Below are 18,591 nucleotides of genomic sequence, written 5' to 3' on the forward strand. Positions count from 1 at the left end.
AGCATGCTGGGTGAAATTCCAACAGGCTGGTAATCCTCTCAGCCAAATTGGCGTTTCCTTCATTTAGGATGTACATGATCTGTGGAGATGGATGCCATTTTAAGTGGAGAGTTTGATCTCCTTGGATATGTCAGATTTTCAGCAAATTAAACTTTTGGGGTTGTTCAGAGAGATGATCCGCTAAGTGTTTTACCTGGAAGCAACGGCAGTGGGGTCTTCGTTGGAGCAGGACTCCGAATTCCAGAAAGACTGCCAGAGCTTCTCGACGTAAGAGAACTGAAGACTCATCACAACGTCTACGTTGGCCTAAGGAGACGGGAAGACTGGTAAGATGCTCTTGTGAGTTTTAATTGTCATGGCTTCCCCTCTAGGGCTGTTGCTAGGCAGTAAAACAAATTTGGGGCCAGCAACACAAATCTGCATGACATTTGCATATGTTGATTTACATCTCCATACGCAGACGTAGAAATAATTACAAGGATTTCTTTAAAATTTCACAGGAGGCAACGCCAGCCGATTCATTCATTATCCAAATCCTCTCCAAAAAAATAAACTCCTCAATTCATTTGCGCCCTGCCCCAGATCATTCCAAGCCAATGGAAAAAGGTTTTCCTTTTCCCTGCAGCAAGAGATGTGGGGGGCAGCGGGGGGAGAGTTAACACTCCCCCCACCAGCTGCAATCCCCCTTGAAAATCAACCCCTGAATGGCAATTACACTGAGAAAAAAGCGCTTTCCATTGGTGCCAACGGACAGTTGGGGGCCCTGGGGAATACATCCGGGGCCCTGGGAAATACATCCGGGACCCTGGGAAATACATTTGGGTCCAGGGAACCAGGGAACTGCTGTTGGTGGAGAGAGCAGTGAATCTCCCAGACCGATTCTCATGAGGCTGTTAAGTGCCACAGTTGAGCCAAGGCACCCATGTCCAAAGAGGGCCACCCCATCCTCGAATCACCTCACAATGTCGCCTGTAGAGGAGCTGCAGGGTTTTGATGTCATTTGCCTCGATTCCCTCCTGCTGAAGGACATTTTCCAGATCGAGGATGGGGAAGTCAGGAAGGACGCGGGTGCTGTCTGCGGGGTGACGGGGGGACAAATATTTAGGGAAAGGAAAATAAAAAGGAGACCAGCTAAGGCCTTAAGCAGTTGCCATTCACCACATCACAGCAAGGGACCCAACCTCGGGCAACAACGTCGCAAGAAAAAACAACAATGCCTGGGTTAAGCCAAAAAATCTCAGAATACAAATTCCCCCAATGGGGCAGTCTCCCAGATTTGATCCTCTTGAGCTACAGCCCTTCCTCTAAAAATGAACTAAGATTCCAGTCCTCGTGATTCTGTATAACGGGCTGATTTTAAAAGGAATCTGGGAAACTGCCTTTGATCGCGTCAGACTGTCAGGCCGTCTAGCTCAGTAATGTCGACACTGAGTGGCAGTGGCTCTCTGGGGTTTCAGGCAGGGGTCTTTCTGGAGATGCCAGGAATTGAACCTAGGACATCCCACATGCAAAACAGAGGCTCTGCCACTCAGCTAAAGCCTACTACCAAGCCATACGAGGTTTGATCTACTGATGAAGCAAAATGAGTCCCCAAGATGGCGAGAATGGACCACCTCAGGCTGTAGGAGGTGGGAGTGGGGAATTGCATTTTGGAACATTCCTTTGGGTAAGCAGCTCCCCACAAGTAGAAAGCAAAGCAGGGAACATGTGCAGAGATTTTGACGGGGGTGTGCAGGAGGCATGTTCAAGGATGTGAGCCCCAACCTAAAATCTGAAGGACGACAGCCCAGACCTGAGTGGACCAGCACCACAACCAGAATGAGACCTTATTGATGTATGTTAAATGTCTTACCAACTATATATAATCTCTTCTTCTGAAGGGTATACAGACGGGTAGAACCTATTTACGAGCCTTCCTCAAAACATCTGCTCCCTTCTAGATGCTTTGGACTACAATTGCTAGCATTCCTGACTCTGGCTGATGGGAGTCCAAGTGCAAAAATATCTGGAGGGCACTGTGGCCAGATCCAACATAAATCCTACTTAGAGCAGACCTACTGAAATAAATGGATCTTAAGTTAGTCATCACTAACATAAGTCCCATTCGTTTTAATGGCTTTACTCTAAGTAGGACTTATGCTGGATTTTGCTCCAAGTTGGGGGTGGCTGAACTAAGATATGCAAAATACAAACAAACCGTTCAGGGAACTCCATGCCGAATGGTGCAACCCCCCGCCCCCGCCCCCCACTCCCCAGAGCCCAAGGGGGTCAATGGATACAGAATGTGGATTGTTGTGGAAGAAATTCCAAAAAGAAGAGTGGGGATGGAATGGAATATCATGTGAGAGGGCGTGGCTGGCTGGAACCTTGAACAGGAATACTTCGCAATGCCACATTTCATTGTGGGTCCCACTTCTCTATGTCTAAGGATATGAATGTATCAATAACATTTTCTCACCTATGAACTGTTGGTGGTGCTGGCTCTGGGCGGCAACAGACTGCTCCAGTGTGGAGTGGAGGCCACTGTTTGAACCTCCCTCTGCCACACCATCCAGCTTCTGGGAAGGTCTGTACCTAGAGAGCACAAGAGGGGGAAAAGATGACAACTCCAGCTTCCAAAACAGGGTTCTTTTTGTTCCGGAAAAGCTGACCTCCTCGAAAAGTTTTAAAACAAAATATAAAGACGGGGGAAGACAGGACTGCCAAACTCGGCTACCCCTATAGACGAGTCACAAAAGCTGCCTTCTGGTTATGTCAGTCAGTCCTGTCTACGCTAGTTGCAGCACTCTATGGGGAGAGGGTTTTTTTCCCCATCCCTGCCATGTACATCTCAGGGACCAGAGACTGAGTTCTAAACAAACCAAAAGAAAATATAACAAGCTTAGAGCGCAATCCTACACATGGTTCAGCAGAAAGAAGTCCTACAACTCCCAGCACGTCCCAGCCACATCCTTAGATATAGATAAGACAACAATATGTGGCATTATAGAATGTTCCTGTTCAAGGTTCCAGCCATGTTGGCTGGAGCATGCCAGGGAGTTGTAGTTTTTTCTGTCTACACATGCATAGTTTTGCGCTTTCACCCCTGACAGCTTTGGCCTCCTACCTGTGTTTCTGGTGGATGGGTTGCTGCCTCATGGCCATATACTGAGCATCTTCCTGCAAACGGTTGAGTGGGGAGTCCGGCTTGAGACGGATTCCGTAATAATGGTACTTTGAATTTCCCCTTCAGAGAAAAAAGTTGTGTTAAACAAAAGACTTTGCAAGTCCAGGCTTTTTAGGTGATCGTTGCTCTATGTCATTAGTCTCCATAAGAAGAATGCTTTTGGATCAGACTAAGACCTGGTTCACACATAATATGCTAACCCATGGTTTATTTTATTTTTTATTATTACATTTATATCCTGTCCTTTTGCCTTTTACAAGGAGTCTAAGGCAGGATACATGGTCCTCTTCTCCATTTGAGCCTCAAAACAACCCTGTAAGTTAGGTTAAGTTGAGAGACAGTGACTGGCCCAAAGTCACCCCGTGAGCTTCATGGCCGAGCTGGGACTAGAAACTGGATTTCTGAAGTTTCAGTGCAACTTTAGCCACTGCACCACACTGCCCTATCTAGAGGAACCCTGCACCACACTGCCCTAGAGGACTGAAAAAACTATAGTTTGCTTTTTCAAGCCCTGGGTTGTTTGTTACACCGCTCCTTCGCCCACTCCCTCGTATCTCAAAGGCTTCATGCTGCTGTAGTACTGGCCCATACTGCTCTTCTCTGCCACCTCCATAGCCTGGTGAAGCAGCCCATGAACTACCCATGGTGGTTCTGGGTTTGCATGTAACAACCTGTGGTTTAAACAACCCAGAATACACAACACAACAACAAACCATGAATTCTTTTTTTGGGTTGTTCATGGTTAACAAACCATGTTTTGTTAAGGTGGTCAGGTTCGCACATCATGGCAACCCAGAATTCAACAACCCAGGGGTTAAATAAACCATGGATTAGGAGTGTGTGCAGACAAGGCCTAAGTGTCAGCCTCGTCACAGGAATCTGCCTTATACAGAGTCATACCCTTGGCCCATCTAGCCCAGTACTGTCAACACTGACTGGCAGTGGCCCTCCAGCATCTCAGACTGGGCTCTTTTCTAGCCCTCCCGGGAGATGCCAGGGATTGAACCCGTGACCTTCTGCAGGCAAAGCAAGGGCTCTTCCACTGGGCTACAGCCTTTCCCTTAAAAATAAACTAAGATTCCAGCCTTCACGATTCTGAATAAAGGATGGATTTAAACCAGAGCCTCATGTCAGACTTGTGGTCCATCTAGGCCAGTATTGTCAACACTGACCGGCAGCGGCTCTCTAGCAGGGTCTCTGCCACCCAAATCCAGGAATAGCAGCATCAAACGTGATCCATGGGCGTCACCCACCCCCGATCCCAGCATGGGCCACTACAAATGCTTACCCAGGATGCTCTTACTTTAAAAAAATAATGCCCCTTCAGGTCCCGCAACCTCTCCCTCCTCCCCACCCCAAGAACACCCTGTAAGTTAAGTCAACCTCCGGGGCATTGTGTGGAGAGAGGGAAAAAATGTCTGCCAGCAGGAGCTGCCAACCACATGACATGAAGCCTGCAGTGGGAGAGGCGGTCAGCCCACCATCATGGGAGGGGGACTGCATCAGATGGCACCACGCCGGGGACTGAACGGGGGAACGAAGTGGCACTCCGCAAATCTGCCGTGAAGCAAAGGTGGTCCCAAAGGGGAAAGTGCTCTCCCCGCCAATCTCTGGAACGCGCTTCCCAGGGAGATCCGCCTGGCACCATCATTATATACATTTAGTCGCCAGATTAAGACCTTCCTCTTTAAGCAGGCATCTCACTGGTTACTCCGATTATTAATTCTACTGCTGGCTCCTTAAAATTTTAATTTTTTAAAAAAATGTCTCTAACATTTAACATTATGTTATTTGGGGACGTTTATTCTTGTGGTTTTTTTTTTTCTTTTTGTTATTTTGTGGTCATCATTTTGGGTTCGAGGATTGTAAATGCATTTGCCAGTTGGGTGTTTACAACCCTCAAGCTCAAGTAAAGATTCCAGTCCTCATGATCCGGAATAAAGGGCGGATTTAAACCGGAGCCTAGGAAGAAAATAAATAAAAAGAAATAAACGTGCTTCCTGTGCTCCCCCTAAATACACCTCTCCCCGCAAACCTTGTGCCTAGCCGGCGTGTCCTCAGCCCCATGAAGACAGAACGGATCAGCTTCCCAAAGGAGGCGGCGTTCACTGGGTCCAGTTTATGCTCCTGGCAGTGACGCAGGTAATGGTTGTACAGGGAGCTCCGGGGGAGGCTAACCCCCTCGGCGGTCTCGTAGTTGTCCAGCAGCCACTGGAGCTAGGAGCAAAAAGAGGCGGGGGGGCGGAGAGAAGAACTCAAGAGATGGCCACACTTTTGCAGATGCCCACTTGTGGGGCTGAACCTTGTATTCTGGGTGACGCTAGGCACTGAAAAGATTTGGGGGCCAGGCCCAGGAGACACCAATCTGCATAACATTTGCATATGCTAATGTGTGTGTACACGCATGCATGTAAACTTAGAAATAATTACTTCGATTCGTTTAAATTCCGCAGGTGTCAAAGCCAGCCCATTGACTTCAGATCACCTTCCAATAAAATTAATACTTTAATTTGTGCCCTGCCCCAGATCACTGCAAATCAGTAGCTCCTCTTCGATTACAACTAATTTGCAATTTCTCGGTGCTCCTTCATGCCCACCCTGCTTCTTTCTCTTTTCCTTCCAGAGGAAAACTGCTCCCGCCTCATGCAATTAAGCTTAAAAGAAAAGCTTCCATTAACACCAGTGGAAGTCTTTTGCCATACACCAGTGTGTGTGTGTGTGTGTGTGTGTGTGTGATCTGGTGTGTGTGTGTTTCAGAATCTCTGGAGGGGAGGGCTAATTCTTCCCTCCCCCACTGTAATCTCCACTCTGCCGTGTATATCACATCCCACATGGGAATTAAGTGAAGAAATAAACCGTCCCTTGGCATGAATGGGCACTCAGGTCTCTGGGGAACAGATTCAAATCGTACGTCCCCACCAGCCCAGGCCTTGCAATGCCTCAGGCCCCTGCACATAAGACCTGAATGGAAGGTGAAGAACAGCAGATGGAACTCATAGCACAGCATCTCGGTTTGGGCCTCTGCACACGGTAGAATGCGGGCGGCATAGCAAGCTGCTTTACCCCAAGCCTTGGTCCATCTAATTCAGCATTCTCAAAAACAGCCATCCCCAACCTGGTGCCCTCCAGTTGCTGTGGACTCCAAGCCCCATCAGCCCAGCCAGCATGGGCGGTGGTCAGGAATCCTAGGAGCTGTAGTCCAAGATATCTGGAGGGCACTAGGTTGTGGAAGGCTGGAAGAAACGTACTGGCAGGAGTTCTCAACGGTTCCCCTTACACACACATACAAAGTTTCCAGCCCTCATGGTTCTGAACAAAAGGCTGACTTAAGTAGGAATACAGGAAGCTGCCTTATAGGCTAAAATCCAACAGAAGTCCTCCTTAGGGTAAACCCATAGTCTAACATAAGACCTACCTAGAGTAGACTCATTGAAATGAATGGGACTTCAGTTAGTCATTGATTTCAATGGTTCTACTCTAAGGAAAACTTCTGCAGGATTTTAGCCATAATTTTAGAATTTTCTATTTTAAAATGTTTTACATTTAATTTACTTTTAATTTGAATCGATTAAGAACATCCGAAGAGTCCTGCTGGATCAGACCAAGGGTCCATCTAGTCCGTTCTCACACAGTGGCCAACCAGCTGCCCCAGGAACCCACAAGCAGGACAGGAGTGCAACAGCTCCCTCCCGCCCATGTTCCCCAGCCACTGGTGTGCACAGGCGTACTGCCTCTGATACTGCAAATGTTGTTTGGTTTGCTGGTTGAAGGCAACCAGCTTATTCCGTTTGCTTTTTGGTGTGTAATTGTGTGGGGTTTTTTTGTGGAGTACACAGCCCTGGGATCCTGTGGAGGAAGCGTGGCTTATGCATTTTAAAAATTAAAATAATGAGGAAACCCATGGTTCGCCGAGCTCAGTTTCATCTACACTGATTGGCAGCAGCTCTCCAGATGGGTCTTTCCCAGCCTTGCGTGGACATGCTGGGGATCGAATCTTCTGCAGGGGCTCTAGCACTGAGCCACGGACCTTCCCCAAACTGAGCTATGGCCCTTCCCCAAACGTCTTATTTTCCCAGCAGTATGTTTTACGTTATACATTCAACATGAGCATTCAGATGCAATCTGCGCTGAGTTTTGAACGCACGTATCTCTTTACAGCCAGCCTGGAGACCTCAAAGTTAGTTAGAAAGACCAAAACGAGGACTTTTGTAATAGGCAAAACCTGAATTTATTTCAGAAAACCACAGTCTGGTGGGGGATCGCATACTTTCCACGCAGACGGGCCCAGGTTTGATCTTCAGCATCTCCAGGTAGAGGTGGAGAAGACCCCGTCTGAAAACCCTGAGAGCTGCTGCAGTCACTGAGAAAGATGGACTCAGGGTCTGGTTTGGTATAAGGTGGCTTCCTAGATTCCTAATTTTTAGAATCATGGGGACTGGAAACTTAGCTTTATTTTTAGGGGAAGGGCCATACCTCAGTGACTGAATACCTGCTTTGCATGCAGAGTCTCAGGTTCAGTGTCTGGCATCTCCAGGTAAGGCTGGGAAAGGATCCCTCTGCCTCAAACCCTGGAGAACCAGTTTGAATTGCCCCCACAGCCATTGAAGTTTTTTTGCCTTTCGGTGTGCCTTTCTCAGCATCGCCGCTGCTATCTCAGGTCAGAGATTAAACGAACTCAATAGAAAGTCTGACTTGATACAAGGGAGCTTCCTACATTCCTCTTCCAATAAGCTCTTTATTCAAAATCATGAGGACCGGGCCCTTAGCTTATATTTAGGAGAAGAGTTGTAGCTCAGTGGGACAGCACATCCTTTGCATGCAGAAAATGCCAGGTTCATCCATGTCATTTCTGGGAAAGACATCTCCAATGATCTAGTTTAGCTTTCTTCGACCTGGTGCCTCTGGATGCGTTGGACTACAATTCCCATCACCACCAGGCAGCAACACATCTGTAGGGTGCCAGCTTGGGGAAAGCTGATCTCACTTGAAGCAAGGCGGCTTCCGACAGTCCCACATCCAGACCCAGCTATTCGTTTCTCGTCAACACGTGACATTTTCTCACTTTTTTCTTTTCATCTGGCGCACTGCCACACCTGCCCCCTTCCCCTCTCTCCTCACACCTCCAGAAAAAAAATCTGAGAACCTATGCAGCGCTCTGTTGAGGACTAGGAGCATGAGGTCAATGTAGAAACCAAGAAGAGGAGTTAAGAAGAGGAGTTGTGATGCGAGTCAAGGCAACGGAAAGCCAGAGATACATTCCTAGAAGGAGTGAGAGACCAGAAGCAAGGGGTGTTTTAAGCAGCGCTCATGCGCGTGCAATTTTAATGGGCGATGCAAGGACCGCAGCTCTGGGGCGGAGCTCATGCTTTGCATATATAAAGTCCCGGGTTCAATTCCTGGCATATCCAAGAAGGCCTGGGAAAGACCCATCTGAAACCTTGGAGAGTGCTTTGCAATCCTGCACTAGATCGACTGGTGGATGGCAGCTTCCTAAGATGTTTCATTGGGGCTCACATCCCAAACAACAGTGGCCCCATCTATCCACAATCTGTCTGCCACTGCTGCCCTTCACCCTGAAGCCCCCTACCTCACCTTGATTTGTGCTATGGTCAGCTCTGTCCCTCTGCCACATGTTAACCTGGGATCTCCAACACACTGCCTACAGACACCTCTCTTCACACCCACGAGTCTCCCTGCCCCTCCTGGTTTTTCTTTTATTTCTTTTCTAAAAAATTACTAGTTTTTAATTGGGAGGCTGGCATGCTGCAAAGCAAGATTCTGCCATCCAGCACAATCTTTATTTGGGTTCATGTATTGGCGCTCAAACCTCACCTCTCCCTCATCCTTAGATTCTTTGGCAAGTTACTTTTCCCTGAGTGTCAACAGTTGGACTCCTGGGAGTCTTTTGTGACCGGCCCACTGTAGCAGCAATTTTATCAATGGGCATGCCCCACCCCCATAGCAGCCATTTTGTGAGAGCACCCATGACACTCTCTTGAAATTCCAAAAGTGCCCACTGACCTGAAAGGGTTGGGGACCCCTGTTAATAGATCTATTCTCCATCCAGAATAGTCTTGTTGGTCAAGCCAAAGGTCCAACTAGTCCCAGCAACTCTCGAAATTCCAAATGTGCCCACCGATCCAAAAAGCCTGGGGACCCCTGCATCCTGTGGCAACTTAAAAGGAACAATTCTATGGACTATCGCCAGGGCAGAGGATGTCGGACCCATGAACACTCTTGCCACAAGGCGCTTTGGGACTCTTGGTTGACTGAAGCTTGAGCCGGGGCAAAGCACAAAGCCAGAAAGTGCAGCACCGAGATTCGCTGGGGTGGGGAGAGCAGGGGGAAACTTACATGGCTGTTCAGCAAACTGCTTTTGTGCGATGTTATGCCTTCATTTTTTTGGAGGTTTTCAATCGCCATTTCAAGCTAAAAAAAAGGGCAGTAGGCCAGAGAGAGAGAGGGAGGGAAGAGAATGGAAATCAGATACTCCGAAACAGCCAAGAACCCACCAGTGCTATGGATTAATGCAGACTATCCATTAAGCTCTTCCCGCAAACGGGCAAAGTGAAACTTTTGGCTCGACAGAGAGGCAGGAAGGAAAGCATCTATGTTACACAAAGGGGATACAGAAGCAGGGGAGAGGGAAGTGTGCAAAATAAAGCCATACTGCAGTGGACAAAAGCGGGAGGGGGGGGAAGAAAGAATCACATCTGTGTACCACTTTGTGCTGCAAATCACCAAGTTTCTATCCTTCATTGATTGAGAAGTAACATTTAAAAGGGGAAGGTGATATGTGCGATGGAGTTGGACAGGGACCTCCCAAAGCCTACGTGGAGGGATTTCTCCACAATTTCGCAGCCCCTTCCTTCCTCCCTTTCATGCTCCTCCTCTCCACTCCCAGACTCCCAGACTCAATGCACCGTCCTCAGGTGAGAGCAGGATTTATGCACGTTTGTCAGAAGTATTACTAGCTCTAAGGACTACAACTCCCACCAACCCTCACCAGTGGCTCTGTACACTATCATAGGGAAATCAATAAGCCCACTCCCTGCCCCAGACTCTCCCCCCACCCCGCCCCAGTTTTTGCTCAATCACCTCTGAGTTGAACTTGGATTCTTGGCCACATTGGTTTTCTTTTGGTCTCAGCAGGTTACCTTCAGGGAAAAAAGTGCTTTGCCACCGCAAACGTCTACCATGGCAGCCGCCTTACGAATGGACAAGCCCCGCCCACACAGTGGCCATTTTGTGAGAGCACCTACAACACTCTCTCGAACTTTCCAATTGCCCACCGACACCAAAAGCTTGTCCTCCTCTGCTTTCAAGCCAAGCTGAGCCACTTATGGCCCTACAGGTGTTTTGGCCTACTACTCCCATGAGCCCTAGCAAGTCCAGCCAACTGTCAGGGATCATGGATTCTGTGGGCCAAAACACCTGGAGAATCATAAATCGCCCCACTTTTGCAGTGAGCTCACTGGGTGCCCTAAGGCCGGTCACTTTCTGTCAGCCTAACCTACCTCACAGAGTTGTTGTGTGTGTGTGTGTGCACGCACGCATGTGTGTGGGGGAGAACAATATACACTGTGCCTTGAACTCGTTGGAGGGGAGATGGGATACAAAGAAAAAGACAATCAATAAAAGCTCCACACAAAAAACCGATGAAGTGGGAAGGCTCTGTTGCCCACATGCAGATAACTAACTCGCACAAGGCCAATTCCAGGACCCCTGCTCCCCCGCACCGCTGGGGCCCTGACGTACCGTGGCCGGAGAGGAGCGTGAGGGGTGTGCGAGGGCATGCCTGGCATTCTCCATCCCGCTGTGGATGAGATAGGCGCCGGAACTGGAGACGAGCTGGCTCCCCCCGATGTCCATTGCGATGCCCACCATGCTGTGGGAGGGGAGGGCCGTGGGAGAGGAGCCCCCCGGGCTCACCTGGGCGCTGCCCCCCTGAGGCTCAAAGTAGGAGGCGGCACTGCTGGGGGCGTAGATCTGGGCTTCAGTGTTGTACGAGTAGGCGGCGCGTCTGCCAAAAGTGCGGGGGGAAGCATAGATTTGGGGGAGGGGACAGAAGCAACTGAGTTAGGACTCACAAGCAGACAAATGGACCTTTCAGCCACGTCTGCACAAATGACAGGGGAGACCTCGGAGAGCCAACGTGGGCGGCCAGGAACTTGGCCTACTCTGCAGTGATATCAGGGGTGCTGAGCCGCTTTCCGCCCAGGGGCCGATCTCCACCTTGTCGAAGCTGTCGGGGGCCGCATTCCAGAGGTGGGTGGGGCCAAAGGCACACAGGATGTGGACAAACCCCCCAGTACATTGTCTCTTTAAGCTCTTCCTGCCGGAAGCGTTAGCAGAGGCATGTCAACCTTTTAGAACAGGGGAGGGGGGATCAACGCAGAAAACCTGGAAAACCAACCAATGTGGTTTTGTGCAGTTTCTCCCCCCGTCCTAAAAGGTTGACATGCCTCTCCTAAGGCTTTGTTGCTGGCAGGAAGAGCTTGAACCTGCAATGCGCTGGTGTTTTTGTATTCCCCCCCCACACCTCCTTTGCCCTTGGTCCTGCCTGGCACTGAATGTGGCCCCCGAAAGCTTGTCCAGCTGAAAGACGTTCCATAGCCCTCCTGTAACGTATCAGGAACGCAGAAGGAGCAGTTGAAAAGCATGGGATGGCTGTGGATGGCGGGGTCGGGTGTGTGTGGATGTTAATTGTGTACTTCACAACTGGAGGAATACACATGGCCTCCTAAAAAGTGTTCTCTGTGTCTGAGACCATTAAGTCCAGGGCCCACAATCACGGTCACCTAGCTGCAACACTGCTCCCGCTCTGTCTTGCCTCCATGGCTGCCCCTTGGGTGGGTAAGAGTGTCCTGATAGTTATCCTGCTTTGGCTCCTAAGGGCCCCTTAAATCACTGGTCTTCCGCCAATTCCACACATCCCCCTCTGGAAGCTGAGGAAGCCTTCATACCTTCCCCAAAGATGCACATCACGGCACTCACACAACATGGTGAGCGCTGCATCACTGAAGAGCCGGGGGACATAACAGAGGGTTTGGCCAGGGCCGGTGACAAGGGTAGGCATGGCTGGGCACCTGCCAAGGGCTCACCCCCCTGCAGGGGCCTACTGACAAGAGCCCCCTGGAGCTGCTGCTCCTCTTCACCGGTGCGACCCGCGTGTTCACCTGCCTCTCGCTCCGGCCCAGGCAACGGTGGTGGGGGGAAGGAGGAGCGGGACATGCCAGGGCCCACTTGCTCCCTGGCTCTCTGTCTGGCAAGCGAGCCAGTGGCAGCGGTGATGAGAAAGAGGATGAATAGCTGGGGACCATGGCGGTGAGAAGGCAGACTTACTGAGGGGGGTGGGGGAGCACTGAAAGTATCCTGCCCGAGGGGGCCGTCCAAACCTGGCCCTGGCCCTGGGTTCACCTTTCCCTGCATCCACTACAGCCACTGCCCTGGTCTTTCTAAACATGCAAATGTAAAAAGAATTACTAGGATGTATTTAAATTTCACAGGAGGCAAACAGTCTCAAATAAAACAAATTCTTCCACTGATTTTAGCTCAAACCAATGGAAAACATCTTTTTCTCAGCTTAATTGTCATGCGGTAGAAGATTGGGGGGGGGCTAGGGGGGGAAGGGAGAGTTAACCCTTTCTAGCCCAGCTGCAACCCCCCTTGAAAATTGCCTCCTGCATGGTAATTACGCTGGTACCTCTCCTGACGGCCAGATTCAGTCTGGCAGCTGACCCCTGGCTGTACTCCGATAGGCAGGAGGCAAAACTTGGGGCTGTTGTCAGCTGCATACACAAGGCACCAAGACTGGGGCTGGAGAGAGGCAGAGACACAGAGAGAGAGACGGTGCACTTACATTGTTTCATTGGTGTACACGGCCTCTCCTCCCTCCACATACTGTACTTGGGCTGGGTATACGTGCTGCACTGTTTGCACCTGAAGGGGATATAGATATATATTTATACTTTCAGAGTCAGCAAGCAAACAAACCAATAAAAAAGAGGAGACATGATCTGGAATTGCATGTTCCCCGCACCTCCTCCCTTCGAAAGAGTTCGCGACACCACTGCAGAAAGATGCCGCAAGAAATAAGCACTTCAAACTGAGCAGATTGACAGGGGCTGAGGACCGAATCCAGCTGTGCACTTTCCAGCGGCTTTACGGATTGCTTGGGAATCTTTTCCCCTCCTCGGGGATGGTGGCTTGCCACCGTTCAGGAGATGTGCTTTTTTCTGCTTTAAAAAAGCAGAACCCCTCCTTCCAGTGTGGGAGAAGACGCTTCCAACGTCCACTTGTCCTTGATGCTGGCCCTGTGCCCAGACCCAGATACAGCCCCATGGGTAGCATCTGGGTCTGCCCTACTGCCATTTGCTTCACCACCCATACACTCCAGTGAAACTGACAATGCCGGGAAGAAAGCATGGCCAGTTTCACCAGAGAGGCAGATGTGGGGGGAATAGGAGCCTTAGGAAACTGATAAGGCTTTTCACCTGACTTTGTCTGTTACACCAGAAAGCGCAGAAGGGGGAATGGCTAAGGAGCCTTCAGTGGATCAGTGAAGCCAACAAGGTTTTCCCACCACACTTCTGGACAGGGTGTGTATGTGTGGAGTGGTTAAAAAGTCATTCCCCAAGACTCACCTTTTGGTTGGAGGACAGAGGCTGTCAATTGAGAAGGAAGAACTGCAGGGTAAAATTCGTGGAAGAGATGCAAGAGAGCTGCACTTGGCTCACAGGGATCAAGCGAGAGCAACGGGGGGAGAGAGGATGGACCAACACACTGTGTTTCCCACACTCAAAAGTCCTACCACAAGGAGTCCACTCCCTGAAGTCCCATGTGCCGACCTATCTCCAAAACTTCCCTCCATAGCCATGAGGGCTAGAAACTTGGCTGCTCCTCTTGACTTAAGAAGTGGCGATCACGCCTTTGTGTGCATGACCTTGCAAACATGATCTGCAGCCTTGGCATTGTAGAAGGTCAAAGGGAAGAAGGTGAGATCCTGTCTACAAATCAGGGGGCGCTTTAAAAATGCAAGAGATGGACAGAAGGTGTTTGAATGCCTGAAGCTGGATGAGGAGACTGTGCAGAGCTTGCTCAGAGGGCCTCTCTCTCTCTCTCTCTCTCTCACACACACACACACACACAAACCCAAATGTCTGAGCCACTTATTTAAAATGAGAACCAGCTAGCATCACAAAAGCTTGGATCAGGCAAAGTGAAAAAGAAAATGGAATAGCATTTTATTCCAGGTTATGATATATTAAATATCTTGTTAACGATGGAAGTTCAACCACCACACCCTGCTATCTGGCAGCTTAAATCTGCTCCAGCAACAGCCCAATGAAATTTAAAGACAACAACGACGCTTGGACTTTGACGGATCTCTGATGTACGATGAAGGAGATGCTAGCACAAGCTTCCAGGTCTTAGACAGATTCTGAGAAGCAACACTGGTAAGGGCTGGCTGAAGTTAAAACACTGGCCCCGGATTTTGCTACCTTAGCTGTGAAAGTAATTGGGATGATAGAAACCTAAGCAGGGAATACTCCAGATGTCCATCTAGAGGTTGAAAGATGGATCCAAGGCTGATCCTGTGGCATATTTGTGGAATCGGCATCTGGATGATGCATGAGCTGAGAGGTAGAGCAACTGAGAGGTAGAGTATCAGACATCAGACTGTAATTTGCAGTAGTGATTTGCATTTTGTGTTAGAGCAGGGAACAGAACTTTCTGTGTTGTAGGGCGGAGGTGGTGGGAGAGAAATAGAGAGGGAGGGAGAGGGGGAAAGAGAGACAGCACGCATGAGAGAGAAAGAGCAGGCACAAGAAAGCTCTCTGAACTCCAATTTGCTTAGAAAAGTCAACATTTTAAATTCGGGAGCCTGGAGAGTAGCCATCAAAAGCAGTGATTTCCTCCAGCTATGAGATGAAATAAAATAGAATTCCTAACTCCAAAGGATGAAAAAACAAATAGGCTTTAAAAACCTGTGATCCAATATCACATCCATTTGAACATGGATTCCCTCACTTTGCATTTCTAAACCACTTTAGCAAGGATTTCAGCCTGGTTTTGCAGGGGAGGTGTTTAATTTAGTAGGGGGGAAACACAACAGGTTATTACCACCCACAGGGTGGCAATTGGAGGTCAGGCACTGCAACTGAGTTAAGAGCCTTTGGAAATGTTCTGAGTCCATAAGGCAGATGGCCACTGAACAAGGCTTTTTCCCCCGCAGTGGGGGACTCCTCCCCTCCACAAGCTCTGGAACCAGGTCAAGGTACAACAAACCCAGCACCATGTCCATTTTAAGCAGGCAGTAAAGGCTATCTTATTTAGGTAGGCTTTTTGATTTGTTTGGGATGGTTAGAATCCTTGCATAATTAATGCCAGGCTCTTGTGAGTTTGGCCATGTCAGTCTGAGTTTAGGGGTAATTTAACCATTTGGCATTGTGTGTTTTAACCCTTTTCCCCACAGTTTGAGAATTCTGACTGAGCACCAGATCATAACCAGTCTAAGATGAGGTGGAGAAGTCCAGGCCCACAGCTCAACACCCCCTTCCTCTGGCCCCACTCCCTTTCCCCCAGCCATTGATCATCTGGTAATTTCCTGACTTTTGTGCAGATTTTTGCCCCACTGAAACACTCTCCTAAGGCTTGTTGTTGTTGTCGTTCAGTTGTTAAGTCGTGTCCGACTCTTCGTGACCCCATGGACCATAGCACGCCAGGCCTTCCTGTTCTCCGCTCTCTCCCAGAGTGTGCTCAAGTTCATATTCATTGCATCGGTGATGCTATCTAGCCATTTCATCCTCTGCCGTCCCCTTCTCCTTTTGCCTTCAATCTTTCCCAGCATCAGGGTCTTTTCCAGTGGGTTTTCTCTTCGCATTAGGTGGCCAAAATATTTGAGCTTCAGCCTCTGTCCTTCCAATGAGCAGTCAGGGTTGATTTCCTTTAGGATTGACTGATTTGACCTCCTTGAAATCCAGGGGATTCGTAAGAGTCTTCTCCAGCACCACAGTTCGAAAGCATCAATTCTTCAGCGCTCAGCATTCCTTATAGTCCAACTCTCACAGCCATACGTTGCTACTGGGAAAACCATAGCTTTGATTATACAAACCTTTGTTGGTAAGGTGATGTCTCTGCTTCTTACTATGCTGTCTAGGTTGGCCATAGCTTTCCTCCCAAGAAGCAAGTGTCTTTTAATTTCATGGCTACAGTTACCGTCTGCGGTGATCTTGGAGCCCAAGAAAATAAAATCTGTCACTGCTTCCATTTCTTCGCCTTCTATATGCCAGGAAGTGATGGGGCCAGATGCCATGATCTTCGTTTTTTTAATGTTGAGTTTCAAACCAGCTTTTGCACTCTCCACTTTCACCCTCAACAAGAGGCTCTTTAGATCCTCTTCGCTTTCTGCCATTAGGGTGGTATCATCTGCGTATCTGAGGTTGTTGATAATTCTCCCGGCAATCTTAATTCCAACCTGTGATTCATCCAACCTGGCGTTTCTCATGATGTACTCTGCATATAAGTTAAATAAGCAGGGCGACAATATGCAGCCTTGTCGTACTCCTTTCCCAATTTTGAACCAATTGGTTGTTCCATGTCCGGTTCCTGCTGTTGCTTCTTGACCCTCGCGCAGATTTCTCAGGAGACAGGTAAGGTGGTCTGGTACTCCCATCTCTTTCAGAATTTGCCAGAGTTTGTTGTGATCCACACAATCAAAGGCTTTACCATAGTCAATGAAGCAGAAATAGACGTTTTTCTGGAATTCTCTTGCTTTCTCCATGATCCAGCGAATGTTGGCGATTTGATCTCTAGTTCCTCTGCCTCTTCGAAACCCAGCTTGTACTTCTGGTAGTTCTTGGTTCACATGCTGCTGAAGCCTAGCTTGTAGGATTTTGAGCATCACCTTGCTGGCATGTGAAATGAGCGCAACTGTGTGGTAGTTTGAACACTCTTTGGCATTGCCCTTCTTTGGAATTGGAATGTAAACTGACCTTTTCCAGTCTTGTGGCCACTGTTGAGTGTTCCAAATTTGTTGGCATATTGAGTGCAGCACTTTAACAGCATCATCTTTTAGGATTTTAAATAGCTCAGCTGGAAGACTGTCATCTCCGTGAGCTTTGTTGTTAGTAATGCTTCCTAAGGCCCACTTGACGTCACTGTCGAGGATGTCCGGCTCAAGTTCAGTGACCGCACTATCATGGCTATCAGGGACATTCAGATCTTTCCTGTATAGTTCTTCTGTGTATTCTTTCCACCTCTTCTTAATCTCATCTGCTTCTGTTAGGTCCCTGCCTTCTTTGTCCTTTATCATGCCCATATTTGCACAAAATGCTCCCTTGATATCTCCGATTTTCTTGAAAAGATCTCTAGTCTTTCCCATTCTATTGTTTTCCTCGATTTCTTTGTATTGTTCATTTGATACAATGAGCCTTCTTGTCTCTTCTTGCTATTCTCTGGAACTCTGCATTCAGTTGGATATATCTTCCCCTTTCTCCTTTGCTTTTCGCTTCCCTTCTTTCCTCAGCTACTTGTAAAGCCTCATCAGACAGCCACTTGGCTTTCTTGCATTTCTTTTTCTTTGGGATGGATTTCATTGCTGCCTCCTGAACAATGTTACGGACCTCCGTCCATAGTTCCTCAGGCACTCTGTCGATCAGGTCTAATCCCGTCAATCTATTCCTCACCTCCACTGTAAGGGAGTATAATATATACTATATATAGTATAATATATCATATAAGGGATATGATTGAGGTCATACCTGAATGGTTTAGTGGTTTTCCCTACGTTCTTCAATTTAAGCCGAAATTTTGCAACAAGAAGCTCATGATCTGAGCCACAGTCAGCTCCAGGTCTTGTTTTGACTGACTGTATAGAGCTTCTCCATCTTTGGCTGCAAAGTACATAATCAATCTGATTTTGATACTGACCATCTGGAGATGTCCATGTGTAGAGTTGCCTCTTGTGCTGTTGGAAAAGAGTGTTTGCTATGATCAGCGTGTTCTCTTAGCAAAACTCTATTAGCCTTTGTCCTGCTTCATTTTGTACACCAACGCCATGCTTGCCTGTTATCCCGGTGACTTCTTGACTTCCTACTTTAGCATTCCAATCCCCTATGATGAAAGGGACATCCTTTTTTGGTGCTAGTTCTAGAAGGTGTTGTAGGTCTTCAGAAAACCGATCAACCTCAGCTTCTTTGGCATCAGTGGCTGGGGCATAGATTTGAATTACTGTGATGTTGAATGGTTTGCCTTGGATTCGTACTGAGATTATTCTGTCATTTTTGAGATTGTACCCCAGTACTGCTTTTCCCACCCTTTTGTTGACTACGAGTGCTACTCCATTTCTTCTAAGGGATTCTTGCCCACAGTAGTAGATATAATGGTCACCTGAATTAAATTTGCCCATGCTTGTCCATTTT

General features: G+C 48.4%; 1 protein-coding gene across 2 annotated transcripts in view; it reads right to left on the minus strand.

Annotated features, from left to right (window-relative positions):
• The window catches only part of RFX2 (regulatory factor X2), a 58,769-nt gene that overhangs the window by 11,441 nt on the left and 28,737 nt on the right, over nt 1-18,591 (minus strand). For both annotated transcript variants that reach the window (XM_084826337.1, XM_084826338.1), the window contains exons 4-11: nt 13,029-13,108; nt 10,925-11,189; nt 9,521-9,595; nt 5,202-5,383; nt 3,107-3,226; nt 2,459-2,574; nt 957-1,075; nt 194-306 (exon numbers count right to left, since the gene is read on the minus strand). In XM_084826337.1, the coding sequence (XP_084682463.1) occupies nt 194-306; nt 957-1,075; nt 2,459-2,574; nt 3,107-3,226; nt 5,202-5,383; nt 9,521-9,595; nt 10,925-11,189; nt 13,029-13,108 (1,070 nt within the window). The remainder of the gene's footprint in view (nt 1-193; nt 307-956; nt 1,076-2,458; nt 2,575-3,106; nt 3,227-5,201; nt 5,384-9,520; nt 9,596-10,924; nt 11,190-13,028; nt 13,109-18,591) is intronic.

This window comes from Heloderma suspectum, chromosome Z (assembly GCF_057233095.1).
Source record: "Heloderma suspectum isolate Gila_16-S chromosome Z, 16-S_ref, whole genome shotgun sequence".
In the NCBI taxonomy this organism is placed as follows: Eukaryota; Metazoa; Chordata; class Lepidosauria; order Squamata; family Helodermatidae; genus Heloderma; species Heloderma suspectum.